Below are 17,551 nucleotides of genomic sequence, written 5' to 3'. Positions count from 1 at the left end.
GTAAAACATAAAAATATATAGTGAATTTACTTTAAGTATACATTCATAAAACATATAGAGAAGAAATAAAATGTTTCTACTTTTGGTTCTTGTAAATATTCTTTCCAAATCGTCTATGAACTCCTCTCTGTTCCAATTGACAACAAAATAAATAGGGTTTTTATTGGTATTATTTTATAAGGACAATGGTATCCCTCTTGGGCCGGTCTATTTAGCTTATAGCAAGTTGGTTAACAAATTGGGATTAATGATTTTCATATTCTAGGAGATAAAATTTGTGTGCATAGTATAAAAAATAAAATTTATCTCTTATAATATGAGAAATATTATTTTCTAACAAGTTTATGAGAATTTAACTTTTTCCAAGCGTGAACGCACAAATTATCAATACAAAAATCATTTTTTAAAAATAAATAAACAAAATAAAGTCCAAAACAAACCCAGAAATAAAAAAAAAAATCCAAAATGAACAGGGTATAGAGTCATAGATTCTTCTTATACCTTTAACTTCATCACCCATTTTGGGGGCTTGCATCCTTCCTCCATTTTTTTTTTTCACTTGCCGTTTGTTTTGTTTAGTATCTTCTCACCAGATATTACATAATTTGTAACAAAGTTTTGCTCCATAATTTATTGGCAAAATAGACTACTTTTCCTTTAGTTTCACAATTTTTACATAACATCGTTTACAGAATGTTAGAAATAGAAATATTATCTGTATTTATTACGTTCTTATCTGTAAATATTTGTTTCCTTATTTTAGTTTGAGTTAGGTTTGAGCTTCTCCTTTAAGCCCATTTAGGGTCTTTATATATTGTACATTTTTGTATCAATTCAATACACAATACAATATTCATAGTTCCATATTCTTAACTTGGTACCAGATCTTGTGTTATAGGAAACCTCGCTTCCATAGAAAAACCTTGTCGTGAGTAATTCCGGCAAGTCATTCTTGTTGTGCATCATACCGGCAACCCACTTTTAGTACCTAACCCTCAATTGGTCACCAATTGCCTGTCTTCAACCTCCGATTGTCAGAAAAACCACCGTCAACCATCGTTCATCACCGAAAACCACTGTTCACCACTGTCGAAGCACTTTTCCGACAAATAGTTGTGCGACCAGGACCGACTCGAGAAGGCAATCACATTTATCCATGCCTCACCGTTACTGGGGCAGCCACGCGCCAGTGGAAGATTCCGGCGATAACACCATTTTCCCACACGTGAGGCTCTGTCCGGGCCGGACTACCACCATCTTACTCGTCTTCTAGTCCTCTTTCCAGATCTGGTCTCCGTTTGTTGTGGATCCCATCTTACAAGAAGATTTCGATGAAAAACTCACTGTTTGGTCATTTTTTTGTGACGTTTTTCGTGCGATTCCTTGCTTCCATGTTATTCTCCAGTTGCTTCTTTATTTTTTTGCATGTTTACATCTAATTTGTGATGGAGGGATCAAATAATGAGGACAAAAGCACTACTGGTACAACGATGAAACTAATCGGATCTGCGACTTACAAGACTTGGTCTACATCCGTTAAGATCTGGTTTACTGGTTAGGGACACGAGAAACATCTCACGACCAAGTTTGCTTATATTCCCAAGGATTAGAAATGTAATTAGGAAAAGTTTGATGCCCAGCTCCTTAGCATCCTTTGCTAATCCATTGATCCGGCAGTTATAGATATTTTCATCCCCTTTGAGACCTACTATGACGTAGGGAGGAAGCCAAATGCCTCTACTCTAACGACATTAAGCAACTTTACTATATTGCTTCTCAAATAATGGAATTGTGCAAATCACGAGATGCTCGAATGGAGGCTTATATTGGTAAGATTTGTTTTTTGATGCAGGAATTCTTAGCTATGTTACCTCATGCTGCAGATGCCTCTGAGTGCAAGAAGTAGGTGGAGCATTTCTTTATGGTTGTAACCTTTTTCGATCTTCCAGAGGAGTTAGAAAGTGTTTGTGAGAATATTTTAACTAGTGCTGGGACTCCTAGCATGTCACAGACTTTCCAGCGCCTCTTGAACCTTAAAGATAAAGCAGCACCCACACTTGTTCATGTGCTAGCCACCAATTCAACTGCCCTCATCTCTCGTGCCAATGATTCCAATTGGAACAATGGACGCGGTCGCAGACGTGGCCGTAGACAGGGTGATCGCGGACAGAGGCTTCATTAACTATTGCCAGAACCTTGGACACATTGAAGAGCGTTGCTACAGGAAGTACCCTTACTTAAAGCCACCAACTTCAAACTTTCCTCAGCCCGATGCTACGCCACCTACTACTGGATGAGTAACCATTTCGAGTGCATATTATGAGGCACTTCTTAAAAAGGTTTCTTCTCGGACTCCTACCCAAGATATTGATAATTATGTTGCTTATCTTTCTCAATCATCCCTTGGACCCCGGATAAGAGACTCATGTTCTATTGATCACTTTTGTGGTAATAAGAATCTTTTTACCTCACTTATTTATTCTAATAATGTACCATTTGTTACTCTTCTGATGATACTAAGGGTGTAAATGAGCCAGATGGCCTAACAAGGACTTACAGCCTAGCCTACATCAGGTTAGCCTATAGCATATTATTTATTTTAAATAAAATCATTATTTTAATGATTTTGAATAATAAAATAATATTATTTTAATTATTGAATGCCTAATGTGCTAAAATAGGCTAAGGCTTTTATTTTTTAAATATAGGACAAACCAGACTTATAATTTGAGCTTATACAAGGCTAACACACCAGGTCAGGCCGAAAATATTTTATACCGGCCTGTCCTATTTAAGCTAAAGTCCAGCTCAGCTCATTTACACCCCTAAACGGCACTAAGGCCTTTGCTCGTGCTATTAGGCAAGCCAACCCAACTCCCCATTTGACATTTACCTCTGTTTATTATATGCCTGCACTCCATTCAATTTAATCTCTGTTAACCAGTTGATTCATTCTCTTTCATGCATTGTTACCTTCTCTGACCAATTTGTCTCTATGCAAGATCCAGGTACGGGGAAGACGATTGGAGCGGGTTGTGAGTCACAAGGTTTCTACTATATGATCGTGCCTCATTCACTAGTGGCGTGCTCTCTCACGGAGTCTCATGAACTAATCAACAGTCGTCTGGATCATCCAAGTCTCTTCAAACTTCAGCATATGGTTCTTTTTTTGTCCAGTCTGCAGTCTTTAAACTGTCAGTCTTGTCAGCAACTAAATCACACTCCTTCCTCCTTTTCCAATAGAGTCAACACAATAGTTGATGCTTCCTTTTCTATTGTTCATTATGATATTTGGGGTCTGAGTCGAACTCTGTTTATTTTGGGTTTTTAGTATTTTATGACTTTAATTGATGATTTTTCTCGTTGTATTTTGGTTTATTTAATGAAAAACGGTTCTGAATTATTTTCCATCTATCAAAATTTTTGTGTTGAGATTAATATTCAATTTGGTGCTTCTATTCAAGTCTTGCGTAGTGATAATGCAAAAAAGTATGTGTCTCTTGAATTTTCTGATTTTTTGGAGAAACATGTGAAGTTACACCAGACCACTTGTCCTCACACTCCAAAACAAAATGGAGTGACCAAACATAAAAATAGACATTTGGTTGAAACTGCATGTACCTTTCTCATTCATATGAATATTTCACTCTGTTTTTGGGCAGATGCTATTATCATCTCTTGTTTTCTCATCAATCGCATGTCCTCTTCCATGCTTAATAATGAAGTCCCACACAATGTTTTATTTCCAAGTGCGTCTCCCTATCCACTACCTTCGCATGCATTTGGATGCACTTGCTTTGTTCATGACCTCACTCCGGAAAAAGATAAATTAACATCCAAAGCCTTCAAGTGCATTTTCCTTGGTTATACTCACTTTCAAAAGGGGTATCCTTGCTACTCTCCTGACATCTAACGCTACTTTGTGTTTTCATATGTCACCTTCATGGATCAATAATCCTTCTCTAGTTCCCAAACTTCAGTGTCACATATTGACCATATTCTTTCTATTCCTCTTGTTGATTTATCTTTACTAGTTGCAGGTGTCGGCCCTATTGCAGACCTTATTCCAACTTACTCACCGCCCTCAACGGTTGTCTCTTTCCCTCTGGATCCTCCATCAAAGATTACTCTCATTGTCCGTCGCAAAGGTATCTGATCCACTCGCGACCATCATCCTCTTTATGTTTTCCTGAGTTATGACTAACTTTCTTCACAATAATTTACCTTTGTTTCTAGTCTTTCTTCTATTTCCATTCCTAAGACCATAGGTGAAACACTATGTCATGCAGGTTGGCGCCAAGCGATGATTGACAAAATGATGACACTTCACTCCAATGGTACATGAGATCTTGTTCGTACTCTCTCGAGAAGTCAGTTATCGATTATCGATGGGTATTTACAGTCAAAGTTGGTCCTAATGGCACTGTCACCACCTCAAAGTTCGCTTAGTAGCCAAGGGATACACTCAAATTTTTTTCCCTTAACTATGTGGACACTTTCTCTTCTTTTACCAAGATGGCTTCTGTTCGTTTTTTTCTTGCACTTACTGTCATTCATCGCTGGCCCCTCCTTCAGCTTGATATCAAAAATGTATTCTTACATAGTGATTTGCAAGAAGAAGTATACATGGAGCAACCACAAGATTTTGTTGCTCAGAGGGAGTGTTTTGGAATGTTATGTAAGCTTCATAAATCCTTATATAGCCTGGAGCAGTCTCCTCGGGGTTGGTTTAGTTGCTTCAGTTTCTCTGTTTAAGCCTTCGGTTTAACCCGAAGCGAAGCCGATAATTTTGTTTTCTGTCGACATAGCTCTTCTGATCAATGCATTTACCTTCTGGTCTATGTTTATGACATCATTATTATTGGTAGCGATCATGCTGAGATTGATCAGTTAAATAAGTACTTATTTAGTCAATCTCAAACCAAAGACCTTGGTAGACTTCGTTATTTCTTAGGGATCAAAGTGGCATAATCCAGGCAGGGCATTTCCATTTGTCAGAGAAAGTATGTCCTGTATATCCTACATGAGATTGGTATGTTGGGATATAAGCTCATTGATACACATATGAATCCTAATGTTAAGCTATCACCTGATAGGGGGAGCCATTGGCAAACCCTAAACGTTATCGCATATTATTTGGAAAGTGAATTATCTTACTGTGACAAGGTCGGACATCTCTTTGCAGTTAGTTTGGCAAGTCAATTCCTTGACTCTCCTTGTGACTCTCATTAAGATACAATTGTCAGGATTCTCCGATACATCAAAAGAATACCAAGAAGAGGTTTATTATATACAAATAAAGGGAATACAAATGTGTGTAGCTATTCAGACACTGACTGGGAAGGTTCTTCTTCAGATAGACGCTTCACTTCGGGGTATTGTGTTCTCCTTGGAAGAAATTTAATCTCTTGAAAAAGTAAGAAGCAAATTGTGGTAGTCAGGTCAAGTGCAGAGATAGAATATCGGGCAATGGAAAATATAACCTGTGAGCTCTTCTAGCTAAGATAATTGATTAAGAAACTACATCTTTGTGAACAACGGCTCATGAAACTCATTTGTGACAGTCAAGCCGCATTGTAAATATCCTCTAACCTAATTTTTCATGAGAGGACTAAGCATATAAAAATTGACTGTCACTTTGTTCGAAAAAAAATTCAATCAGGAGAGATCGTGATAGTATTTGTCAATTCTAATAATCAACTTGCAGATGTGTTTACCAAGGTTTTTAGAGGTCTCCAAATAAATTGCATATGTAACAAGCTGAGAGCTTATGATATATACACATCAGCTTAAGGGGGAGTGTTAGAAATAAAAATATTATTTGTATTTACATTCTTGTGTGTAAATATTTGTTTCCTTATTTTAGGATTTTGATTAGCTTTGAACTTTTTCTTTAAACTCATTAGAATCTCTATATATTGTAGAATTTTATATCAGTTTGATTCACAATACAATATTTATAGTTAAATATTCTTTAACTTAGAAGTAAAAAATTTATTGAGATACTTTCTGTCCAACTTCTTTGATTTGCTGCAATTTGCAGTTTTAGGTCAGATGACCCACCGTTGATACAATAAAAAGAGAAGTGTTCAATTCATTATTGTAGCTGTTGAGAGTTAGATAGCCTGCTAGCTAGCTTCTAAAATGACAGGAAGAACTTATTGACTTGTCAATTACCAACCAAGACATAAGAAATTAATAAAAGAATTCTCTAGTGAATTTATTTGTAAAGTACATAAATGAAAATGCATGTATTTTTAAATGTGAGTATTTTAAGATTACAGTGCACTTTAAATTACATAATGCAAATGGACAAGAACTGATGTACAACAACGAGGATAGTAAGATAAGCGATACATTATTTTATAGCAAAGTGGCTCACCTGTAAATATAATACTCACTTCTCTTTTGGGAGTGTTTGATAGACAAGAATTTTTTTTTATCCAAAAACCACAATTTCAAGAAATATGGTAAAAAATGAGTTTTCTGAGAATATTATCAAAAAAATAAGGGTGTCAATAAAGATTTTGACACGCGGGTCGACCCGTGACACGACACGAAATTCGTGTTTGGGTTGACCTGCAAAAAAATTCGTGTCGTTTTCGTGTTGGGAAAAATGACACGTGAAAAATTCGTGTCGTGTTCATGTTGATGTATTCGTGTTCGTGTCGACCCGTATTTTTTTAAAATTATTTTATTTTTAATTTTTTATTATTATTTTTTAAATTTTTTTAATATCGATCCTTTTTTTAAATTTTTTTTTATCAATTACCATTTTGACCCCTATTTTGCGTGTTATTCGTGTCGTGTCGTGTCAACCCGCAAAAAATTTGTGTCGTGTCAGTGTTGAAGATTTTGACACGAATAAAAATTCGTGTCGTGTTAGTGTTGATGTATTCGTGTTCGTGTCGACCCGTATTTTTTTAAAATTATTTTATTTTTAATTTTTTATTATTATTTTTTAATTTTTTTAATATCGATCCTTTTTTTAAATTTTTTTTTGTCAATTATCATTTTGACCCCTATTTTGCGTGTTACTCATGTCGTGTCGTGTCAATCTGCAAAAAATTTGTGTCGTGTCAGTGTTGAAGATTTTGACACGAATAAAAATTCGTATCGTGTTAGTGTTGATGTATTCGTGTTCGTGTCGACCCGTATTTTTTTAAAATTATTTTATTTTTAATTTTTTAATTTTTTTAATATCGATCTTTTTTTTTTAAATTTTTTTTGTCAATTACCATTTTGACCCCTATTTTGCGTGTTATTTGTGTCGTGTCATGTCAACCCGCAAAAAATTTGTGTCGTGTCAGTGTTGAAGATTTTGACACGAATAAAAATTCGTGTCGTGTTAGTGTTGATGTATTCGTGTTCGTGTCGACCCGTATTTTTTAAAATTTTTTTTTTAAATTTTTTAAATTTTTTAATATCGATCCTTTTTTTTTAATTTTTTTTGTCAATTACCATTTTGACCCCTATTTTGCGTGTTATTCGTGTCGTGTCGTGTCAACCCGCAAAAAATTCGTGTCGTGTCAGTGTTGAAGATTTTGACACGAATAAAAGTTCGTGTTGTGTTAGTGTTGATGTATTTGTGTCGTGTCAAATTCATGTCGTGTTGACCCGTTTTGACACTCCTATCAAAAAGTTATTTGGTAGGCTAAAATATTCTGAAAATGTTTGGTTAACTTTTTTGATGTTATGTTTGGTTGTGTTAAATTTTACTTTGTTATGGGAATCCTAGATGGTATTCTAGGATGGTCTTTTTAGAAAATTTAACACACAAAATAAAATTCTGGGAAAATTAGATTCTCGAAAAAAAATTAAAAATCTCACACAAAACATGGGTAAATAAGATTACCAACCTCAGTTTCTCGGAAATCCTAAAAAAAAACCTTCTACCAAACATCCCCTAAGATTTTGTTTGAAAGTTTGGAGTGGAGGGAAGGAAAGGAATTCAAGAAATAGGAGGGAAAGGAAGGAAAAAGAAATGAAGAGTATTCTCTCCCCTTGTTTGAGAGTTAAAACCCTCACATTGGAAAAACTTTAATTTTAAGAATAAGAATAGATTTGGAGGATTTTGTGAGAATCTCTAAATTCTTTCTCTCACTTTTTTAAACTCACAAACAATAGAAGGAATTAATAAAGTCATTCCTTCTCATTTCTTTCCCTCCTAAAAGTAACTCTCAAACAAGCGTGTAAACTTACATATTTTTTTTCCATTTATATAAGAAAAATATTTGTCCTTTTAAATTACATATTTAAGAGGTGGGATCCACACCTTTACTCTTTTTTTTGTCCACTCTATCTCCTTATAATTTATCTTTTTCTCTCATTTAAAATGACACAACTTTACATAATGCTCTCTTAATTCATTTTTAATGCACCTAATACTTTATCATTCATTACTCACACTTAAATATTTTCTAACAAATATTCATGGCTCAATCTAATAAATCTCACCTAAGTTTCTATCATCAAACTAATCTAATTCATATTGGCTTAGTCTTCAAAGATTTAAACTAACCCCTCGTACCTTGGTTTACAGCCTGTCAAGCTTTAACTCGGGCCTCTCCCTTTCATACATTGTCCCACTTAAGCAGAGGTACACTAATGCAGAAAGTGAGGTCCATTTATTTGTCATAATGCAAGAAGAACCAAACCAAACCCAATTTCACTCTGTTTTTTCAGCATGATAAATAAGACACCTTTTATCTGCCATTGGCTCTGGAAAAGAAGGACAATGCTGACTCCACCTTTCTTCATAAAAAAGTTTCTCAAGATTCCATATTGCAAACATGAGCCGAAGCTTGAAAGAAAGCATTTTTCTCTTTTTGGCAACCAGTTTTATCCATTATTATTTCCTTGTCATTGCTCATTCACTCTTATTATTGCCTGAGCTGGTCATATAAGCAAAAAACCAAGTGCTTGTGTGCTTTAGTACCAAATACCCAAAAAGCCAAAAATGAAGTTTGGAAAAGAATTTACAGCACAAATGGTGCCAGAATGGCAAGAAGCATACATGGATTATGGTTATCTAAAAGCTCTTTTGAAAGAAATCCTACACAAGAAGCAAAGAAACAGGCCACACCCCAATGGCACAACTGTTAACCCTGGAGGTCTTAAACGAAAGCTTTCACTTTATAGAGCTTTCAGTGGTCTCACACAGAAACACTACCAACCCTTGAGTCCCTCTGAACATGACATTGACCACCAACCCATTTTGGTGAACTCAGTGGTGAAAGATGGTTATGAAAAATATGAAACTACTTTTCTTATGGCTGCAGAAGAAGGTGGAGAATACGAGTTAATGTACTTTAGGAGGCTAGATGATGAGTTTAACAAAGTGGACAAGTTCTATAAGTCAAAAGTGGAAGAAGTAATGAAGGAAGCAGTTGCATTAGACAAGCAAATGGATGCCTTAATAGCTTTCAGAATAAAAGTTGAGAATCCAACTGAGTCATTTGATTGCTCAGTTGAGATGACTCATCTGGCTTCAGATGTTGCTGCTTCAACCACTGCATTGTCTGCTTCTACACCCAGAGGAGTCAAACTAAACAGTAAGTTACCATCTTGATCTAGCTTTAACTGGTTTGAAGTTTTTTATTTCCCACACAAATATTGGATTTGCAAATTTAGTGACACGCGGGAGATAGATTTCATTCATGGGCCTCATCATCTTACAGCTTAAGCTTTTGTTTTTATTTTTCATGTTATATTAGGTTCTTCATGGTCATGTGGTGGCTTTTGTGTGGGGCTGAAATAAAAATAATGCTGGTTGATCTTGTCTAATTGCTTAGACTTTCAGAAGATCTATGTTGAATGAATGATTAGTAATTAACCAGAAAAGATGGAGTCAAATTGAAATTTGAAAATTTAATTATCCTGAGTAAACTCAATTCTAATGTTTGAACTGAGTATTAGAGAAGTTTAGACACCACATGTTTAGTCGTTTTTCTGCTTCATGAACAGGAAGAGTTTCCATGGTAATTGAAGAAATCAAAGAGGATAGCAGTACCCACCATGGACAATTAGATGATTCTGGCGATGACAAAGGTGATGAGAATCAAACTACCAACAAAAGAATTGAAGTACACAAGACAAAGAAGAATTTTGAAGGCATCAAACCAGCTCCCTTGGAAGTACTTAATCGAGTGCAATTGAATAACACTTGTGAGACTCCTCGTTCAACTATAAAAGGGTTTATCCAATCCCCAACAGAGTTAAAATTCACTAAGGAAAATTTGAGCAAAGTTGAAGAAAAACTTAAACGGGCTTTTGTTGAATTCTATTACAAGCTTCAACTTCTGAAGAAATACAGGCAGTAGATGCTACCATAAATAATCTTTTCTTTTACATCAATAAGAATATTGCCTTCATATTTCTTATAAATTTGTAATTCATGAAACAGCTTTCTAAACATATTGGCATTTTCAAAGATAATGAAGAAATATGATAAGGTATTCTTCAACCTTCAAAAATTATCTACTAGAAAAAACTACGGAATTGCTATGGAATTTCCCTCACTAATTTCATTCTCGCAACTATTTTCTGTAGCAGATTCCCTCGCAAACGAGGTTTGCGACGGAGTTTGCTAGGGAAATCGAATTAGCCACGAATTTTGCGAGGAAAATTTTATTGAAATTCCGTTGCTACACAGGTTTTTTCTAATAGTATCTGAAGCAAACTGGAGATCAAATGAAACAAAATTGCCCATTCACCTTGTTTTGCTTTATGCTTCAGATCACATCAAGAGGTGCAGCAAAAGCTTACATGAAAATGGTTGACAAGTCCAACCTTGGAAGCTCTGATGAAGTGAGAATTCTGTAGTATGGACCTAAGCAATAGCATCATCATTTTCAAGTCATATGAAATGATTTCAATTGCTAAATTTTCCTTATGAATCACTTTCCCCTGCAGGTCACTAGGCTTATGGAGAGGGTGGAAAAAGTATTCATTAAGCACTTTTCCAACTCAAATCGAAATAAAGGAATGAGCATCCTGAGACCAAAAACAAAGAGAGAAAGGCATAGGGTTACATTTTCCATGGGTAAACAAAGATTGAATATAGCATATATATTTAATATAACACATAGTCTTTCCCTGACTCTCTTTGTATCTTGATAAACTTTTCAGGTTTCTTTGCTGGATGTGCTGCAGCTCTAACCTTAGCCCTTATTATGATCGTTCGAACCCATAAAATCATGGATCATTCAGGAAGTAGCCAGTACATGGAAATCATGTTTCCTCTTTACAGGTAACTTTATTTGCAAATTTTGAAATAGATGTCTTGCCTGTCTCTTAAATCCTAAACCTCCTACATCAATAAAAGCTTGGACTAGAGATGATCTAAGAAAGAAGCCGAAAAATGCAACTAACTTTCCATTTCAAACTCTGCAGTTTGTTTGGATTTGTAGTTCTACACATGCTGATGTATGCTGCAAATATATACTTCTGGAGGCGATACAGAGTGAACCACTCATTCATATTTGGTTTAAAGCAAGGCACTGAGTTAGGATATCATCAAATCCTTCACCTTAGTTTTGTCCTTGCAACATTGGCACTAGCAAGTGTGCTTGCAAACCTAGACATGCAAATAGATCCAGTGACAAAAGATTACAAAGCATTCACTGAACTTATGCCACTGATCCTGGTTCTTGTAAGGCTATTACATTTCAGTTTTCACAGACCATGTCATTAAGTTTTATTTCTAAGATTAAATGATGAATTCATTTTTACTTTGCAGATTGTGATTGCTATTTTATTATGCCCATTAAACATCATATATCGATCTAGCCGAATGTACTTCCTCACATGTCTGTTTCACTGCATCTGTGCTCCTCTCTACAAGGTAAAGAAAAATTGTAGCTAACATAGGTCAGCAAAGGACACCACTTATTTGGACTCCAATTTTCATTGGAAATCTAACACTTTCATTTTAAATGTTATCAGGTCACACTGCCAGATTTTTTCTTGGTAGATCAATTTACTAGCCAGGTTTGTGAAAAGCAAAATGGGATTATACTTTGCTCTTCTATTTCGCTTGTCATTGCTTTTCTGCTCTTTGTCCCTTCAGTAATCGTTGAAACACAATGAACCTTTTTACTCATTCAGGGACAAGCCTTAAGAAGTTTTGTGTTCTACATATGCTACTATGGTTGGGGTGACTTCAAACAACGACAAAGCACTTGCCAGTCAAGCAGGATATTCTTAACTTTTTCATTCATTGTTGTTGTGATTCCATTCTGGTCTCGTTTTCTTCAGGTACCTAACTGAACTGATAGTGTGGTGAGCTTAGGTTTGTATCCTGGAGAGGGTAAAGCATCTTGCTATATTGGTGATCCTAGAGGCAATGGTATGGACCAAAACTCTTTTAAGGAGTCATCTCAGAGATGGCTAAGAGACACACGGTTGACTATATATTTTGGCAGAACAACAACTCATAAATGTGATGAATGCAAGATGCCCCTTCAATAGGTGAAAGGGATATATATATATATATATATATATATATATATATATAGGTGGGAAAATATTCCCTATAAATGAGAGAGAGCCATAACCGTTTTTGCCTAGTGTCCTCATTGTTGTGCATGAGGTAACGCACCTCCAATGTGCAACGGATGAGCTATACAGTGGGTGAGAAATCCTCTAGGGCGAGGGTTTAAAAGTCTCACTTTGGGATGCAGGAAGTGATCTCTTAAATGATTATTGTAAAGAACTAATTCAACCCAAAAGCTTAAGCTGTTGGGTGAGGCTACATTAATGGTTTTATATATCTCAACACGCCCCCTCACACGAGAGCCGACTGGGCTTGAAGAGTAGACGATGCACAGACCCACCTACCTGTGCGAATAAAGAAATTCCACTAGAAAAAGTGAGGGGCGACGAGGATCGAACCCGCAACACGAGGCTCTGATACCATGTAAAGAACCAATTCAACCCAAGAGCTTAAGCTTTTGGATGATGCTACATTAATAATTTTATATATCTCAACGGTTATCTAAGGACCAACCCATAAAACAGGACCATGAGGCTGGTCCAGAACACTAACTTCATTCCATTTTTCTCCAAAAAAACAAGAATGAAGAGAGTAAATATGCCTAGTCTTGATTAAGAAATGACTGAGACTGCAAAATGATATTCCTCTTTCTCTTGTCAGTGCCTAAGGCGCATGTTTGAGGAGAAAGATACAATGCAAGGATATAACGGGTTGAAATATTTCCTCACTATTGCAGCTGTTTGCCTAAGAACAGCTTATAGTCTTGATGAGGCAATTGGTTGGAAAGTGCTTGCTTGGGTGTTCTCAATATCTACAGCTATTGTTTCCACCTATTGGGACCTTGTCATAGATTGGGGCCTTCTACAAAGACATTCCAAGAATCGCTGGCTCAGAGATAAACTCCTAATCCCTCACAAAAGTGTATATTTCTCAGCTATGGTATGTATCGTACTAGGAAAATTTTCTAGTATGTTTACGTTGAACTTTTGCTTCTGTTTTGTTTGTAAAGGTTGCTGATATGTGACAAACCATATACATGCAGGTGCTGAATGTCTTGTTAAGGTTTGCATGGTTACAGACAGTATTGAATTTTAATTTTTCCTTTCTGCATAAACAAGCCATGGTCAGCATTATTGCCAGCTTAGAGATCATTCGTCGTGGCATATGGAACTTCTTTAGGTAAACCAAGGGAAAATATTGTTTTTCTGTAGTTCTGTTTGTGTATGCACCAAGTGCCAAAATATTTCATGTGTCATTTCGAGAAACTTTATTTTAAAAGTTCATTTGAAATATGTATTAATTAATTCGTACAATTATGTTGTTCAGAGTGGAGAATGAGCATTTGAACAATGTTGGCAAGTACCGTGCATTCAAGTCTGTGCCACTACCCTTCAACTACGATGAAGGTGAAGATAAGGATGAGTGATTTGGCAGGAATAGCAAGCACAGAACAATAACATTTTCATGCGTATTCAACTTTGTAACTGCAAATATTCGACGGCGTTCTTGCGTGCTGTTGTTACTTTTGAGTGATAAATTCGATTTCTTCACTAATTCAAATGCAAAATAGTGTGGCTGAAGATTGCACTATATACCACTTTTCAACCTGTTCTAAACCTGGGTCCACCAATCCTGGATCTTGGACAGATCTTATTGGATTTCAACATTAAATTAGTCCCAAATTATAATGTTAAAGTTTTAATGAGAAATAAAATACACTGTTAATAGAAGTTAGGAAGCGTAACTTCAATTTGAAATTTTGTAATAATAATAATAATAATAATAATACACTTACAGTTGATAAAATTGTGTATTGAACACGTATAATATGTTACAATATATAGAGACTAATGGACTTAAAAGGATAAATCCAAATCCTAATAAGATAAAGTAAACTAATAATTAAAGATAATTACAACATTAACCTGATGCACCCGCACTCAACCCGAAAAAACGGATCGGGTTAGGGTTGGCTCGAAAAAAAAAACAAGCCAGAAAATTCAACCCAACTCGACCCGAGCTGGGTTAGGGTTGACTCGCGGGTTGGCTCGAAAAAAAGCTCGCGGGTTGGCTCAAAAAAACTTCGCAGGTTAGCTCAAAATGATGTCAGTGAGTTGGCTCGCGAGTTGGTTAGTTCGAAATATTGCCAGTGGATTGGCTCGCAAGTTGGCTCAAAAAAATTGATTTTTATGGAACAATCTTATTTGTTCTTCAACACTGCACAAAATTATCAACACTGCCAAAGCTATTGATTGCCTGATGAATAATGGTGTAAACACAGTAACTAATAAAACACAATCAATAAATTAAGAAATACCAACATAGCAGTAGACAAACACAGTGTGAGTTATATAAATAATATAAATATAACTCGTACACAAAACAAGGAAATATACAAGCAAAATACCCATGACTGTTTGACAACATTCAAGCGCATTTAGTTCACTTAATTATATAAATGCACAAAAGTATACAGCCATAACTTGTGTTGTATTTTATTCTGTCAATTTTTTCACAACTGACAAATGGTTATAAAGATATTTTCATTTTCATCTTCCAGGATTCTTTTGCTAAAGAGAAGAAGACATTGGTCATAACTCTCAAATATATAGGTTTGTAAAGATTAAACTTTATAGAATTGTATCTGTACACACACACACAAACTGAAAGGAGCAATGGCTGAAAGAGTATTGCCTTTTCTTTTCTGTTTTACAGATCCAACCTATATGATCCGAGCTGTTCCAAGCAATGCTTCTGACAATGTGTACTGCACCCTTCTTGCTCAAAGTGCTGTTCATGGAGCAATGGCAGGATATACTGGCTATACAAGTGGACTTGTCAATGGAAGACAAACTTATATACCCTTTTATGTAAGTTAATTAGGCATGATATTTGTTGGTTCTGCAGAATATATGGGATTTTTTGCTAACTCTCGGATGTTTTGTTGCATTGTTATGCAGAGAATCACCGAGAGACAGAACCATGTAGTTATAACTGATAGAATGTGGGCTAGGCTTTTATCTTCAACAAATCAACCTAGCTTTTTGGGTGCTAGGGATGACAATGAAGACAAGAAGGGAGAAGAACCATTGGACCAGTTGCAGGATGGACATTGTTCAGATGTCACTTTGGTGAATAAAGAAATCAGCTACACAATGATATTACTATTTTTAATAATAAAAAAAAATTCCCAACTCGCGAGCTGACCCGTTTAACCTGCGAGCTAGCTCGTTTGGATCCAGGTCGGGTTGGCTCGCAGCTCATTTATGCCAATCCAACCCGGCTTATTTGTGCCAGGTTACGAGCCAACCCGACGGGTTGACTCGTTTTTGCCACCCCTAGTCGTGTAAACCAGAATTGTCACCCCTAAATTTAATAAGCTAATGGTCATAATTTTATTGACAAATTTTATTAAGAAAAAATCAATTAATTGCTAACTATTGTATAGCAACACAAAATAACTCTATAGTTATGAACATCCATTCATACTTTTCAAAATGTTAAAATTATAAAAACATCAACATCAACATTACCTTTATCCCAAATTAATTAGGGTCGGTGGTAGATAAATCCACATGAAAGATACAAAACAGTTGAAAAAATAAAAATAAAATAAAATAAAATAAAATATATATGTATATAGATATGTATATATAAATAAAATAAAAGTAAAAAAGAAAGGGACAAGAAGAAGTGAGGGAGATGAAGGGGAAAAAGACTAAAAAAGGACCATCTAGAACATAGGAATAACAACGGGTCTAACCCTCCACCATATTTATAGATTTTCTCCATTCCGTTCTAAGACATTATTTGATTTGTTGCAGCAAAAAAGTTGAGAGGGCTACAAAATCTTGTTTAATTGATTTTTACTGAAAAATCAAACCGTTAAAACTTTAACCTATATTAAAATTTTTACTGAACAATAAAAATCTTCTTTGTAAGTATTATTTAATAGTAAATAGGGAAATTATTTTCTCCAACTGTAAGAGATAACAATCTTATGTCACATAGACATAGAAACACATGCCTACATTTTTTTTTTTTTTTTTAGCTTGTGGGCTCCATATTTCTTGTTAGTACGGGGAAAATTTTTTTCTCTCATGTTAAATGAGAGAAGTATTGCCCTAATAAATGTCAATATTCCAAGATATAATAAGAAGCTAGAACTTTAATATTTTTGATATAGAACCTTCGAGGATTATTAGGAAAATAATTAAAATTTTGCTTACATTTCACTTGTATATTTGTATGCAAATATTTTTTCATTAAAAATTTAAATTATGAGAAATTAATATTGTATATACAATATTTTACCAAAATGTTAAATATTTATTTGTTAATATAATTTTAAATGCATTGAATTTGATAAAAGAAATATAATTATAAATAACCCACAAGTTGGCCCAAACTTTTAGGGTTTTGACCCGTGCAAGCTTTTATTATTATGGGTCTTTTTGCCCCAATACCCATGAGCTGAGACCTAATTGGACGAGCTGATCAATTTTAACAGCTCTAAAGATAATAATTAGTGTTGCTCGGTTTGAAATTGCATGTACTTATCATGTTTGGAGACCCAAAAAATATTATATAATTTATTCTTGAGGAAGAATATTGTGACAACCAAGTTGTGTTATTACGAAGTGATTATCAATTAATCTCACCGTTAGATTGATTATGTTGATCCAACGATTATATTTATTTTCATCTTTCTATGGTTATGATTTCCCATATTTAAAGTGAAAGCATTAAATATGGGAAATCATAACCATACAAAGGTGAAAATAAATATAAAGTATTAAATTTAGAAAACCATGAACATACAAAGATGGAAATAAATATAACCGTTGGATCAACATAATCGATCTAACGGTGAGATTAATTGGTAGTCACTTGGTAGTAACACAACTTGGTTGTCACAATATATTTCCCTTTTATTCTTTTGATAATTAAGAGGATTATTAGGGTGACTTATTAAGAAGATATGGAATTATTTAATATTATATATATATATATATATATATATATATATATATATATATATATATATATATATGT

The 17,551-nt window shown here is 34.9% G+C and overlaps 2 protein-coding genes across 6 annotated transcripts; both read left to right on the top strand.

Annotated features, from left to right (window-relative positions):
- Positions 1 to 8,959: 8,959 nt before the first annotated feature.
- Positions 8,960 to 13,922, top strand: LOC133313519 (phosphate transporter PHO1 homolog 3-like). Of its 5 annotated transcripts, none has more exons than XM_061514905.1 (13): positions 8,960 to 9,469; positions 10,002 to 10,315; positions 10,406 to 10,454; positions 10,738 to 10,809; positions 10,915 to 11,044; positions 11,131 to 11,251; positions 11,395 to 11,653; positions 11,741 to 11,845; positions 11,947 to 11,991; positions 12,109 to 12,258; positions 13,157 to 13,435; positions 13,539 to 13,675; positions 13,823 to 13,922. In XM_061514905.1, exons 1-13 carry the CDS (start codon positions 8,960 to 8,962, stop codon positions 13,920 to 13,922), a joined length of 2,271 nt encoding a protein of 756 aa, XP_061370889.1. The 5 variants fall into 5 exon arrangements, with proteins under 5 accessions (XP_061370889.1, XP_061370888.1, XP_061370887.1 ...); XM_061514904.1 differs by having other exon boundaries at positions 8,960 to 9,554; positions 9,991 to 10,315; XM_061514903.1 differs by having other exon boundaries at positions 8,960 to 9,554; positions 9,973 to 10,315.
- A 983-nt stretch (positions 13,923 to 14,905) lies between these two features.
- On the top strand, positions 14,906 to 15,702 carry LOC133313517 (ATP-dependent 6-phosphofructokinase 7-like). The gene is made up of 4 exons (XM_061514899.1): positions 14,906 to 14,911; positions 15,057 to 15,108; positions 15,212 to 15,366; positions 15,457 to 15,702. The coding sequence occupies exons 1-4, from the start codon at positions 14,906 to 14,908 to the stop codon at positions 15,700 to 15,702; spliced, it is 459 nt and encodes a 152-aa protein (XP_061370883.1).
- The last annotated feature ends 1,849 nt before the right edge of the window (positions 15,703 to 17,551 follow it).

This window comes from Gastrolobium bilobum, unplaced genomic scaffold, assembly GCF_033153095.1.
Source record: "Gastrolobium bilobum isolate Gb01-03AN ecotype WA unplaced genomic scaffold, APGP_CSIRO_Gbil_v1 utg20048, whole genome shotgun sequence".
Classification (NCBI taxonomy): Eukaryota; Viridiplantae; Streptophyta; class Magnoliopsida; order Fabales; family Fabaceae; genus Gastrolobium; species Gastrolobium bilobum.
Note: the sequence above shows the minus strand (reverse complement) of the source record. Positions and strands in the feature narration are given on the sequence as shown.